The sequence below is a fragment of the Fopius arisanus genome, unplaced genomic scaffold, assembly GCF_000806365.1.
Source record: "Fopius arisanus strain USDA-PBARC FA_bdor unplaced genomic scaffold, ASM80636v1 scaffold00010, whole genome shotgun sequence".
Lineage (NCBI taxonomy): Eukaryota > Metazoa > Arthropoda > Insecta > Hymenoptera > Braconidae > Fopius > Fopius arisanus.
In genome coordinates this window covers 1-13472 of record NW_011887749.1, presented here as the reverse complement: position 1 = coordinate 13472, position 13472 = coordinate 1, and the positions used below count along the sequence as shown (strand labels likewise).

Sequence of the window (13472 nt, the reverse complement as noted above, 5' to 3'; positions counted from 1 at the left end):
TTATCTAATTTTGTCTATGATAAATTGGAAGGGGCAATTTCCTGTTTTATTCCTGTTTTATTTCTGTTTTATCCACAATCGACATCGAAACACGCCATCTTAAACTTCGCTGACATGAGAGTAATTCCACGTTAAAATCCACTCGATAATCCATCTCAGAATTTTCCACGGGGAAAAAAAACCTCATGAAGTTGAAATAATCAGTTCCAGTTGAAACGAGTAGGAAAAAGTGAAGTGTGCCGTATTCATGGTGACAGCAGTAATAAATTGTTGATTATTGTTTTAAATAGAGAAGTTATTAGTGAGCAATAATGATTCTGCTGGAGATTAACAATAGGATACTAGAAGAAACGTTACATACAAAAATAAAAAATTCATTATCGGGGTGAGTACGGGTTTTTGATCGATTAATTTGTTATTTTCTATTGAATTTGTTCGTTGGGTTGTCCTGGGGCATTTTCGATTCCATCCGGTCTTGGAGATAACATTTTTCCATCTGGGCGTTGTCTGATTTTTTTTTATTGGTTAAACCCGGCGTTTGTTGTTTAAATGTGTCATCGGGTTTTCAGAACCGCTAGAGATGACTAATTTCGTATCTGCGGTCTAGGCAAGGATAACTGGATCTAGTGAGGGAATTTTAAAGAGGATTTAACCTCAATTGAGGGTCGAGACGAGCGGTAAAAGCTGAGAATTTGATTTTTTCAGTTTCTTTTTGCACTCCGATTTGGGTTTTCAGTCGTAACTCAAAAGACCCCGAGGGGATTTTTGTAAGGACGTTTTTCGGAGGGGTTCAAGTGGAATACAAAAAAGTCCTCTTCGATTTTTTGATAGCTCCTCTAGATTCGGAGATATCGGGGACTGATGCCGGGGGGTATTTACGTCAGTTGAGAATTACCAGGTTCACATTTTCGGAAATAATTTCGCAGCGGTGGGAGATACAGGAATTATTGTGGCAACTTTTTTGTAGCTCTTGACATCCGCTCCAAGAAATGTATTCTCTACTTTTCTCTTATCTCCAGTACATTCGGAGATATTCCGTAAAAACTCAATTCAGAGTGGAGTGGGTTGAGTTTTATCGTTTCAATGATGATTTCTTGATTTTATCGCGACTCGTGAACTTTTTTAGATTATTTTCGCTATAGGTGATGTTTTTCAGAAGATTTCATAATAAATTCTCGATTTATTGTTTCAGTCGGTGTTAATTAATAAACTATAATTGCAGACACAAACCCGAGTCTACAGACGTCATAATAGCGGACTTCGATGGAGCTCTCTTCCACATGTCCAATCCCAACGGGGATAAGTCAAAACTTAGGATAAGTATTTCGCTCAAATTCTACGGGCAATTGCGAGAATACGGTGCTGATGACTTGCTCAAACGTGAATATGGGGCTTACCTCGTAGAGCCCGAGTCAGGTTACAATGTCTCTCTGCAAGTAGACATTGAGAATTTACCAGAAGACTGGGAGTCCCTCGTAAAGAAAGTGGGCCTTCTCAAGAGGCACTGCTTCGCAAGTGTTTTCGAGAAATATTTCGACTTCCAGGAGAAATACGTGGACAACCCTGAGCAGTGCCCAAAAAGGGCTGTCATCCATTACCGAGACCAGGAGACAATATACGTCGAGGCAAAGAGCGATCGTGTCACAGTGGTATTCAGTACGATATTTAAGGACGAGGATGACATGGTCATTGGGAAGATGTTCCTCCAGGAGTTGAAGGAAGGAAGAAGGGCCAGTCACACAGCACCTCAGGTGCTATTCAATCACCGAGAACCACCGATCGAGCTTCAAGACTGTGATGCAGCTGTTGGTGACAGCATCGGATACGTAACATTCGTACTCTTCCCAAGGCACACAAACAGAGAATGCCGGGACAACACGATTGATCTGATCCACATGTTCAGAAATTACCTGCATTATCACATCAAGTGCAGTAAGGTCTATATCCACTCACGAATGCGAACCAAAACCACTGACTTCCTGAAGATCCTCAATCGTGCAAAATCAGCATCAAAGAGCACCGAGAAGAAAACAATAACAGGTCGAACATTCATCAGGAAGGAATGAATTGGTCCAGCAACAGTCAGACAATCTGAATCGAAAAATCGTGGATTAACTATAAATTTAAAGTGGACATTCGCCTGGCATGGGGGAAGATTGAGCCGACGATGTGTCCTGGGGGAAGGATCTATCATGTTGGTCGAGAGAATATATTGTCGGGTGGCTCGTAGGACCTAGACTAAGGAAAGAATCAATTCAGTGGTCTTCTACTGAATCGAACTCGCAGGAAATTTTCAAAGTTACAAAAAAAACATTAGACATTCGATATTTTAAACGATACAGGCACTCTTTTTTTTTTACTCTCCTTGGTTAATGTTCTCCATTCGCACGTTCACATCGTGTACTTACGTTTAAGGAGACATGAGTCATAAATAATGCGTAATAGTTTATTGTTTAGGGAATGAATAATCAAAAGAAATAATAATTTTAGTTTTATCTGTTCTGGAGTGAATTAAATTCATGACTTTATAGATAACTTGAGAGGCTGAACCACTAGTGCCGGAATTTTGTCATTCGATTAAATCGAGAATTTTCTACACCGAACGTTTAGACTCCTCTGATTGTCCATCAGTATTGTCCAATGCATTTCAATGAAACGATCCAATCCCGTCGATATACTCAATCATTTTTATTGTGTTCTGTGATGGAATACCTCTGGCTTCCAATCCTGTATCGTAACGAAATTAATGTAATAACGGGTTCGAATTTAATGGTAATAAGATTCTTAAAACACTTTTAACTTGATGGGGATTGATACGAGATAGACCTTGTTGATGAAGTGACACAATTTGATGTCATAGCCACGAACCATAGAATATTGTTTTTGTAACAAATGAGTATTTTTATTTCCAATCTTTACTTATTATAAGGTAATAAAAAAGATTAAAACATTCGCTGTCATTGTCATTGTCATTAATTGTGCAATTCCATTTATCTCGAGAGGTAATCCTTCAGGTACTCCACTGATGAGTGAACGACTACTTCAATTTGTCAGGAAATTATGAAAAATGTGGATATATCGATTGGTTTGATTTCGTGACGATGATGGAAGCTAACTATGGAGAAGAAATTGGGTGTGTCGAGGGGAATAATTCATCGGGCCACACCTAGGTCTCAGCATGAAAGCAAAAAGCCATTTTCAACATTTTCAGTTGATTTTGAGCGATCCACAGACCCATACCTGGAATAAAAGTAGAAAAGAGTACAGTTGGAATGGAATAGAATCCCTTGGGAATGGAATCAACTGTTTCCACGATTTCAGAGCCCTCGGCATCTCCATGTACTCCAGATGAAGTTGTAGCTGGCCTTCGTGATTGTGGAGAAGGCGAAGTGGAAAAGTGGCTGGAGGATGAGGCACTTGCTGGATTTAGGGTCTGGCAACTTGCGGCTATTGTCATTTCCATTATCCTGACCCTCATCATTGGCCTCTGTTGTTGTATCAGGTTTAGGATACCTCGGACAAAGCAGAATATCGAGGCTGACTCTGTCAGAAAGAAATTGACAAATAATTTCCGGAGGGAGTTGTCAAAAATTAGCAATGGGGAGATGGACGAAATGGATTTGCGCAGAGGTAATTAATAACATGCAATTATTAATTGAATGGTAAAACGAATTTCTTCTGCTTCCAAAGCCATAGAGAAGGTCAGGGCGGCCCTAGATGTTGAAGCTGATGATCTCAACACTGAGATGGTAATAACAGATAAAAAACCAAAGGATTTGTCCTCTTTGGGAATGATGTTCCAGGGGATGAGGACTCATTTATCGAAAAGCCCAGAGACCCACGTCATCTAGCTTTTAATGCATTAGTTTCTCGTTTTATTGTTGTAAATATAATACATAAATTCGTTGATTGCATGCAACAGTTAATTCTACAGAATAATCTACAGATAATAACCTGCAATTCATATTTATCTTAGTGTTTGTTTTCTTCCTGGATTATTCAGCAGACGAAAAGTAATTTATTTCTGTCATTTAGGTTTATAAATCATTCAATAAATAGACCATTTGATTGATGTAAGTTGTATACTTAATTAAAATAGTCATCTCTTCGATATTCCCAGGTTTTTTATCCCTAGAGGAATTATTCTCTAACAATTTACATCAATTTGTTTTTAATATTTTTGTTTGTTTTATTTATTTTTTCTAATAGGAGTTCTATTACTTATCTCTCGTACAGAAATATAAGGTACAGGTCTCTCATTCTCGATTATTCTAGTGACATCGAAGAGTAGTGAAAGAATTATATATTATTTAGGTTTTTTTTTAATCTTTTGGGAATTAAAAAATTGGGCTATTTCTCTCCTATGACACTGATAGATTTTGGTTTTATGCGATTTAATGTTCGTTCGTAAGACGCACGTAAAAATTCTCGTATTAAATAATTTTGATGTTAGATACTATTTTTATTGTTATAGAAGTGACGTGGTGAAACCTATTGACAAATACATTATCGTGTCTTTAAAATGTGCAATTGTTTTGATAAACCGAAAAACTTTTGAATTTTTTACATAGGCCTTAAGATTTTCAAGTCGATTTTCGTTTCACCACTTCATCACCATTTTTCCTCGTTTCGCTGTTTTGGTAAATAATCATCTCCAGAGACTTATCGCAGAGAGACAGTAATATATCAATATATTCTTTATATATAATATTATTTCTTCTTAGCATACATAACGCTCACAGAGAATAAAATTTGTATTTTTTTTTTGGTATTTTTTATTTCTTTAATTAAACAGGAATGACTAATCAATAGCAGTTATTCCTGCCTCGACTGAGATTATTCGCTCTTAATTATTTCTCAACATCATTAATGATCCTGAGTTATTTATTAACAAAAATTACGCAAATGAAGATGACAATTTGTAACGCTGCGCTCAACGCAATTATCTCGTGCCAATTTTCCAGTTTTTCTTATTATTCCTGATCATCAACTCAAGATCGACACTATCCAATATCATTTATTGAGGACAATAATATCAAGCGAACAAGAAAGGTACATCGAAATACCGGATGCTGAAAGATAATATCATTTTTCTCGATAAAATCTACAATTTACTACAAAAATTGTACGACGTACAATGACAATCACAAAATGGATATAACAGGATTACAATCATCTATAACTCGATAATTGACATTAATAAAGACAATAAAACACGTTAAATCGATGGATTAAAAATGCAGGAGAGGTAACAAGTTCTAGATACAATAAAAAATAAAAATAAAAGCTATGTGAATCTCTAACAACATGCCCCAGCACCAGTGTCTACCCTTAAGCGTGCCTTCACGATATCTTATTTCTCCACCACGAGAACTTCATCCTGGGGCTCAAGTACTGTAAACTGACGACACCCTGAGGTATAAGAGAGAAAATAGGAAGAAATCCGCCACAGCTGCTGTGACTGCACTTGGCCTCTTTCTCCTCGTCCTTTCCCTTTCCAAAGGGTGTTGAGTAAGGATACTGTGTAGCCAGAGGATTGCAAATTATGTGAACCCCATCAACTCTAGATGCCTCTTCCTCCCTCGTGCTCCTTGCCTTACCACAGCAAATTCTCCCCATTGAATTCCTCCTGGATTCACCCTTGGCCGATACCCCAGAGCTCTTCAACGACGCCTTCCTGTATACTTTGGATCTTGCTGGCTTCTGAAATAACTGAGGCGATGACAAAGACCTCATGGACCTCTCCTCCAAATCCCCAATATTTCCATTATTCAAATAATTTCCAGTATTAAAAGCCCTGACATTGCAGTTGTCTGTTACTGAACTTATTCTACTCTTATCTCTATCATTATCGTTAGCATCAATGATTTTCGTCTCAGTCTTCAACAAGGCTCCCTGTTTAAGTAGAGAAACTGCTGATTGTTTAGTTATTCCTGTGCTATCGATTCCTAGACTAAGGGATTGGGGTGCCCCATCTGCGCTGGTTTTAACATTCAGCACAGACGGGCCATCAGTGAACCATCAGCTTGGGAATTTTGAATAAAATGCGCATGTTAGGTCGTAATTCTTGAACCTGCAGTACTGCACATCATTTCTCAGCCATTCCCCATGTACATTCAAGTAATCTGTCTCCTCTAGTTCACGTGGGCTGTTAGCAGCTATTGATTCCTTATTAGCAAATATTGTTACCACAAATTTGTCTGGCTTAAAAGTGTTGAGGACACGATTTATCACTTCTGTGTAGGATGCCTCGGGGATGTTCGACTCGAACGATACGTACGAGAATTCTGGCTCTGGGGTTATGTGGATTGTCATGTAGTTGCCGGATTTTGAGACACCATTCATCGAGTAGCCACATGGCTCGAACAGAAAATCATCGATTCTCATTGTCGGAATGAGTTTATCGATTCCCGATTTTTTAGTGGCCTCTGATGCTGAGGAGCACACGTCTCTCGTGAAAATGGACATTATCGAGGGATCAAGATTTGTCATCAGCACTTCCAGTGTCTGGTCTGGCTCTGGGGGGCTTGATGCACTGTGCTCTCGATTCAGAACGTACAGGTACCAGCAGTCATTGTCTACATCACCCAGACAATAGGCTTCGCCGTCTGCAATTAAATGAAATTAAGGGCAGGGGTCGGGAAATGTTATTATTGCAATAAAATCGCATTTGTGATACTCTCGGATATCATTTCGTTCATTTCGTTCCCTGTACGATGACAGATGCATAATTGATATTAATGAGCCAAATAAATTCAATATTAATGGCGAGTGAATGAGAAAAGTACTTGGATTCGTAATTACCCTGAAAAATTGTGTCCAGCAGTGCGACCTCATCCTCGAAGGCCCGATGCGGTGAATTCTGCAGCTCCGGTCTCTTATAATTCTTTCTTGAATAGAACAGATCCTGAAAACAACGAAATAATTCCACTAATTAATAATAAGTAATAATAAATTATTACTGAGTGTAATATTTATGCAATGGGTTTTAATTTCAATTGACTGATTATTTTTCATCTCCGGTGAACCATAAAAAAAATGTGTGTCACCGACGAATGTGAGAACGTAGATATCAAAATCTTGGGATGTCGAGGGTGAGGGGAGGTGTGCGAGGTAGTTGCTGATCAATAAACCAGGAGGATATGGACGTACCACAGGTTCAACTTATATATAGAGCAACGTATCTCCTCCATGGACTAGGTCAAGTTATATAGCTTGGCACTTGTCAGCCTGAATAGAGCCGTGAAAATTTATCCACGGCTCCCCTTTTTCTTTCAGCTTCTTCATTATATTTCTGTGAAGGTCAGAGGATCACGACCTTGAGGGGATCATGGAATTATCGACAAAACTACTCACTTCTACTTCGTCGAAGCCTGTGTACTCCTCCACTAGGTCCAGAAGTGTCTCCAGGCACTGCAGGGGTGTTGTTGTGCCACATGTTTTGAGGATCAGTCGACGTTTTGCCACGAACATACTGCTCTCACTAGAAATCAGAAATCATTTTTTCCTCAGGAAAAGAGAAGCTAAACAAATTTATGGGATCATGTCGGAAAATTCCTGGGAATTATTATTTTTTTTCGAATACATTTCTCCTCTCGTCGCACATCAATCAGATGATTCGGATTGGTGATTCACCTCATTGTGTCTGAGTGCAAAAATAGCTAGGTTATCGGGTCTAGATAGCACGGGACATTGACCTGAGATGGTCTTAACTGTCTTCGAGAATAAGATAAGAGACGACACGTGAATGTACACGAGTTCCTCAGGAAAAATGTACACGTGACAGACAATATCCAGGACGAAATCAATCACTAATTATTTAGGCACTTCTCTTGAAGAAAAATAAAAGTCCACATTGACAATAAATAATAATGGCAATAATAATATTCTGATAGGAATTCTTTGAGATTTTTCGTTACCTCAGAATTTGTGAGGTTCGAGTTTTAATAAAATAATAACTAAAGATATTCCTCGAAATGTCAGTCATCAGTTAATTAGCTCGTATTGAATTTAAATAAATTGAATTTTTATTGCTACGTAGAAAGCGTCGGGAAAATGTCGGCTGACCCTTGAGTATGTGCCAAAATTGTTTACAAGTGTATAAAAGACATTTATACCTGGGGGTATTCCAAAATAAGACGGGGAACATAGAAAACGTGTTGCAATGATCGAGAAGGTCGAAGATTATCACGTGATTGCATTGTGGGCGCAAATCATCAATGGAAATCGTTTATTCTGGCGATGACAATTGCACTAGCTCAGACGAATAATTTCCTAAAAGTCTGTCTTACGTTTTTGTGTTCGGTTCATTTAATATTTTCTCATGGTACAATCTTGTTTTTCATTTTAAAGTGGAATTTCCAGTAAGAATTCACTTCCTGGTAAGAAGTCAGATAAAAAATGTAACGACCACGTGAAAAATTGATGAATAAGTGGAATTTTATCTCCAGGAAGATAACAGGGAGAAAAAACACCCGGTGAACTTTGGATGGTGTTTCGAGAAATGCGATAATCCCTCGGAAATATTTCAGCGTCTTTTTTCTTGTTTAATTAATACATTGGGTGTACTCTCACTAACGGTTCAATTAGCCACTCGCAAGGTCATCATTGGTTTGATTGATTTTTACGTGACGTCACCGTCGAGAAAAAATAGAGTACTGTTTGGTTAATAATAGGGGAATTATGGGTTCATAAGACTAATCAATTAAAGTTTTTATTTCCCCGACAGGTGAACGATTTTTTCGAATGAAAAAATTCCGCTAGTCTCTTTCTCTCTCGAAAATGATAAGGTTTAGGAGGAAATATCCCTCGAAATTTTTTGTAGAGTATGTTATTCCCGATAAAAAGTTTATCTGACTTTTTTCTGGGAAGTTTTTCCACTTGTTCCCTCGGTAAATTCGATGTAATTGCCAAAAATGGTAATTAAGACAGGCGATTTCTGAAAATAATTAATTGATAACTAATTACCTCAGAACATAGGCATCGACCTGATCATTTCTGCAGAAGCTGATAATCTCACAGCGTACAATCTTGAGAAGAGACTCCCACTTGTGCCTGTAACGAAATAATAAAAGAGACATCAAGATATCGTCAATTGATCGTTAGAATAGGAGATGCTGTCAGAATCATGTGCACACGTGTGTGTAATATCGTACCAACTCGTTACTTTATGTGTGATACACTCGTGCAATTATCGATTACGATATGAGTGTCGAGTTCAAACACGCCGGATACGTCAGAAAATTTTGTCATTCATTTCTCGATTATTAAACTATGAAATCCCTATGAGTTATTATTCCTTATCTCCTAGGGGGTCAGTTGAAAAAATGTTATAAAACAATTGACGATGACAATTAACGTGAATATTCATAACTCCAGAATAAATTGATCAATTGAGCTCAACCAGCGCTCATTACAAAGAGAAAAAGCACTCCATTTAATCATCAATTGACTACCGCATTGACAATTAAAAAAACCTGATATTTATTCTAATCGTAGATTTATCTAGAAACCTCTGAGTTCAAGATAAAACCCCCGGAGAAGTTTTTTCCAGGTGATTGAATTCCCAACAAAAAATGTCCCCTGACATTTTCGCATAAAAATAAATACTTCCTCATTAATATGCTTTATTAATGGTTAAAAAACAATTCCCAAATTTCAGTGACAATTAATAATTGTTCTGAAACCAATGAATAAGAAAAAAAAACAATCTCTTCACTGTCCCCTCCACTCGGTCTAGGTTATAAATCCGAGAGTCCACTTTCCATAAACAAAAACAATAGTTTACAATTTTGTTGACTGAAAAAATACGCCCCAGGAGTTTCTCTCGGCCCTGGCCACAGGTTTGTATTGCGTCATAACGAATTAAAGGGGTTGGACGATAAAAAAAAAAGACCGGTCGGTCTGCTCCCGAAGATGATATTCACGAGGTAAATGACATACGATAATTACCTGGGGATGTCACGGAGATCTCGCTTCCTGTCCTGTCCATCGGTGCTGGTGAACCAAATCTCGAGGAGTTTTTCAACGCCCTCGAAAAATTGCACGCTCTCAGAATTGTCATCCTTACTCGACGCCATCATTAACGCGACTCGATATTCTATCACTTTATTTATTACCTCGACTTATTAATGCACTGGGTAACTCAATATTACTTTTGTTTTGTTTTTTTTTTTATCTGTCAAGTACTGCCGACTGTTTCTCGAAGTCAACTGAACAAGAATTTGAGAAACAAGTGTTCGGTCTCTCTCTCGGGCGCACGCCGCAAACATTTTTTTGAGGGAGAGGGAGCGCCCGCGCAGTAGTTTATCATTTCGTCATCATTGCAATGACAAAATATAGGGGAGTAATGGACATTATTTAAATATGTCTAGCTAACATGTAGGTAAAAATTGAGGTGAATAAATTCGATCATCTACGAAATATTATTGAGAAATTTTATTAAAGGGAGAACAATTTTCAATCAAAAAATCATAAATCCAACTCTCCACATCAAAGCAATTATTTTTCGACACTTTGAACAATTAATTTGATTATGTACACCGTTTCTCTCCCCAGGGGGTGTAATTTCACTCAATTTTCTTCCTCTTAATCCCAGCTTTCCTCTTATCACTCTTCTTATCGATCTTCTGTTTATCCGGCAACAGTCCAGTAATCTTACTCTTCTTCACCAACACCTCCTCGTCCATGGGTTCAATAATGGTTCCCATCTTCGTGGAAACCTCTGGTTCTATCAGACGTTTATGGGCATTTTCAGGGACAAAGTCTCGACCGATTGGCGCCCGAATGCTGGCCTCATACTCAGCTACACTCGTAAATGGATAAGGCAATTCACCAACCAAATGCCGTTTTATCTGAGTGTTTGCCCCTTCGACGATGATTACGTCTCCCTTATTCTCGTCCTTGCGTGGCACGTCCTTCGGGAATTTCATGATAAATCTCCGTTTCTTCCGTGAATTTTGAGATATATTTTTCCCTCCCCAGGAGCCCCATCCGGGGAGACGCAGGTCCAGGTCCTCAGGCTGTGATTTTTTTATCTCATTCTCCTTGTCCTTCCTGAACTCCTCGACAACATCGTCCTCAGCAAAAGCCTCGCTGATAATATTTCGCTGATCTTCATCCTCATCGCTGTCATCCATCGCCCCCTCTCCGATTTCATCAGGCAGCTGAGTCTTCAGATGCTTCGGTTTCACAGATATGAATTTTGTGGGATCGATTTCACTCTCTCGTCGCACGTGACTCGCCTCAACAATTGGATTTCTGTTATCCTCTGTCGTTGCCTCATCCCCTAGAGTCTCGTCCATGGCTTCATCGATATCCGGCCGAAATTTCGTCCTCTTGAACGAGAGATCTGACTGCAGTGCCTTAGATTCCTTCATCTGCTGCTCATCACTCGCCAGCCGCTCGAGCTTCCTGAGCTTCTGCTGGACCTTTCTCATCTTGTTCTTCGCCTTCTTCTTGATCTTCCCTTCCATTCTATCAAACAACTCATCAATATCCACTGGAAAATCATTATTTTTAATTTCACTCCTTGGAAAACTCTCAATAGTCCAATCAGATGTGAATTTTTTCTGTAATTTTTTCACTTTCACGACTTTCCCCTTTAAAATCACTTCTTCAACCTCGAAATTCCCCTCGTCATCTCCTTCCCACTCGATTTTCCCCGGAGTCCGAGGTTTTTTATTTCCAGGATTTCCACTTTTTTCGACATCTGTCTTTTTTTTCTTCCCAATGTTTTTCAAGTCTCCATTCATGATCCCGGGATTCTTCTCCACCACTTCCTCGAGGACACTTTCCACAGGATTCAGATCCTCGGGGACGTCCACAGGAATAATTGCCACAGTCTCATCGCGATTTCTTTCTTTCTTCTGATCAAGTGTTTTATTCCTCTCTTCCCAGTACTTCCTGTACCCCTTGACGAACTCCTGGATCTCCTCCTCAGACTTCACCGGATTAGTCCAGGGGTTGTCCCCGCCATCGACCACGACTCCCTCGTCCTCCTCCTCACTGTCCTCTACCTTCTTGACCTTCTGCGTGAGTTCCTTGCTGATGCTCAACTGCTGTGCAAGTACTTTTCTACTCTCTGTGTCGTATTTGGCTCGAACCTGTTTGTTCCTGGCCCACTGACCTGTGCTCTTGTGTCTCAGGGACATCCTCTCCTCGGCTCTGGTTCTGTCCAGCTGCTCGAGTTTCTCCATCGCAGCAACAGGATCCGTTTTCTGGAGCACCTCGAACTCCTTGATCTGTTGCTTGATCTTCGCCTTCCTGGCAATTCTGTGGAACTTCTTACTTTTGATTTTGTTCTGGCGGTGGGCCTTGGCTTCTCTGTATGACTGTTGAGCCCTGAATCTCGCTGCTTCTCGCCTCTTCTCCAGGATCTCCCCCAGAGTCAGAGAAAATTCGTCAGTCTTCGACTCCTCTTCCTGTTTTGGAGGCTCCAGAGCTGCCAACTCCTTCTCCAGGTCCGACTGGACTCGAAACCGCTTCACAAATTCATCTGTTGTGGTACCCTTTAGTGACACCTTTCCCTGGCTAAGAGGGAATGACAGCTTCGGAGCCGCTCTATTCCTTGTGATAATAGCATCCCACTTCTGGATCTCCTTCTTCGTGTTCTCGAAGCCGACCTCTCGCTTCAATTTATCTGCCTGTGGTTTCTCCAGGGGCTTTGCCAGGGCTTTTGTCGTTTTCAGAGACTTCAGCTTCTGAGTCAGAGGACGATGGGTTGGATTGTTCTCTAGGGTGTGGAGCAGCTCCTTCAGGGGGACTGACTCCTTGTTTGACACTCCGGAGTTTACAAGGTGGAACTCTGACACCTGCAGACTCGGTTCACTTCGAACTGGTTTTTTCAGTCTGTAATTCAAAATAAGAATTGCGAAGAAAGTGTTAATTTTTCAAGAAGATCACAGATAATTTTTCTGTGGGGAATTTCTTGAAGCTCTACTCACCTCCGGCCCTTATCAAGCTTCGAGATCTCCTCCAACAGCTTGGAATGTTCCTTCGACACCTCATGATCGCTTTCCAAATCATTTTCTATGTCTTCCATCGTTGTTTGATAATTTCTTTCAAATTTCTTGGAGTGGATTAGAGGTTAAGGCCGGCATGTCGCGTGCAGACACCACAAAGTACGAACTTTATCGATTAATCGAAGAGAACGATTTTTTGGTGAACAAGTCGATATTCTTCAGTCGACATATTCAACTCTCGAAACCAACAGATTTTCTTTCACTAGCGCCGCCCCGGCCGCAAGCGGCCGGGACGTTGACCTTTGAGATGGACGTGTTGTGTTTTTGTGTGTATAGTATAGTGTGATGAGGTGACGATGCGATGTATGGTAGAGATGTCGCTTTCGATTATCGCAGTTGAACGATTATCGATTTATCGTAGCGCAAAAATACAAACGGATTCGTAAAGGGCGCGACGAGACGCATCGATTCCATGTATCGAAAAGTCGATTTTCGCGAATTTTTTTTTTT

General features: G+C 39.8%; 4 protein-coding genes across 5 annotated transcripts; 2 read left to right on the top strand and 2 right to left on the bottom strand.

The window, feature by feature from the left end:
* Positions 1-105: 105 nt before the first annotated feature.
* Arpc2 (Actin-related protein 2/3 complex, subunit 2) lies at positions 106-2952 on the top strand. The gene is made up of 2 exons (XM_011317105.1): positions 106-385; positions 1223-2952. Exons 1-2 carry the CDS (start codon positions 312-314, stop codon positions 2064-2066), a joined length of 918 nt encoding a protein of 305 aa, XP_011315407.1. The 5' UTR covers positions 106-311; the 3' UTR covers positions 2067-2952.
* An 85-nt stretch (positions 2953-3037) lies between these two features.
* Positions 3038-4661, top strand: LOC105274196 (uncharacterized). Its single transcript, XM_011317106.1, has 3 exons — positions 3038-3251; positions 3322-3630; positions 3691-4661. The coding sequence occupies exons 1-3, from the start codon at positions 3179-3181 to the stop codon at positions 3849-3851; spliced, it is 543 nt and encodes a 180-aa protein (XP_011315408.1). The 5' UTR covers positions 3038-3178; the 3' UTR covers positions 3852-4661.
* A 96-nt stretch (positions 4662-4757) lies between these two features.
* SamDC (S-adenosylmethionine decarboxylase) lies at positions 4758-10268 on the bottom strand. 2 transcript variants are annotated; one of them, XM_011317107.1, is made up of 5 exons: positions 9952-10268; positions 8968-9054; positions 7357-7483; positions 6805-6907; positions 4758-6608 (listed from the first exon to the last, which is right to left on the bottom strand). In XM_011317107.1, exons 1-5 carry the CDS (start codon positions 10080-10082, stop codon positions 6022-6024), a joined length of 1035 nt encoding a protein of 344 aa, XP_011315409.1. In that variant the 5' UTR covers positions 10083-10268; the 3' UTR covers positions 4758-6021. The 2 variants fall into 2 exon arrangements, with proteins under 2 accessions (XP_011315409.1, XP_011315411.1); XM_011317109.1 differs by lacking the exons at positions 8968-9054; positions 9952-10268 and adding an exon at positions 7920-8019.
* A 214-nt stretch (positions 10269-10482) lies between these two features.
* Positions 10483-13215, bottom strand: LOC105274194 (U3 small nucleolar RNA-associated protein 14 homolog C). The gene is made up of 2 exons (XM_011317104.1): positions 12945-13215; positions 10483-12849 (listed from the first exon to the last, which is right to left on the bottom strand). Exons 1-2 carry the CDS (start codon positions 13040-13042, stop codon positions 10569-10571), a joined length of 2379 nt encoding a protein of 792 aa, XP_011315406.1. The 5' UTR covers positions 13043-13215; the 3' UTR covers positions 10483-10568.
* Between the last annotated feature and the right edge of the window lie 257 nt (positions 13216-13472).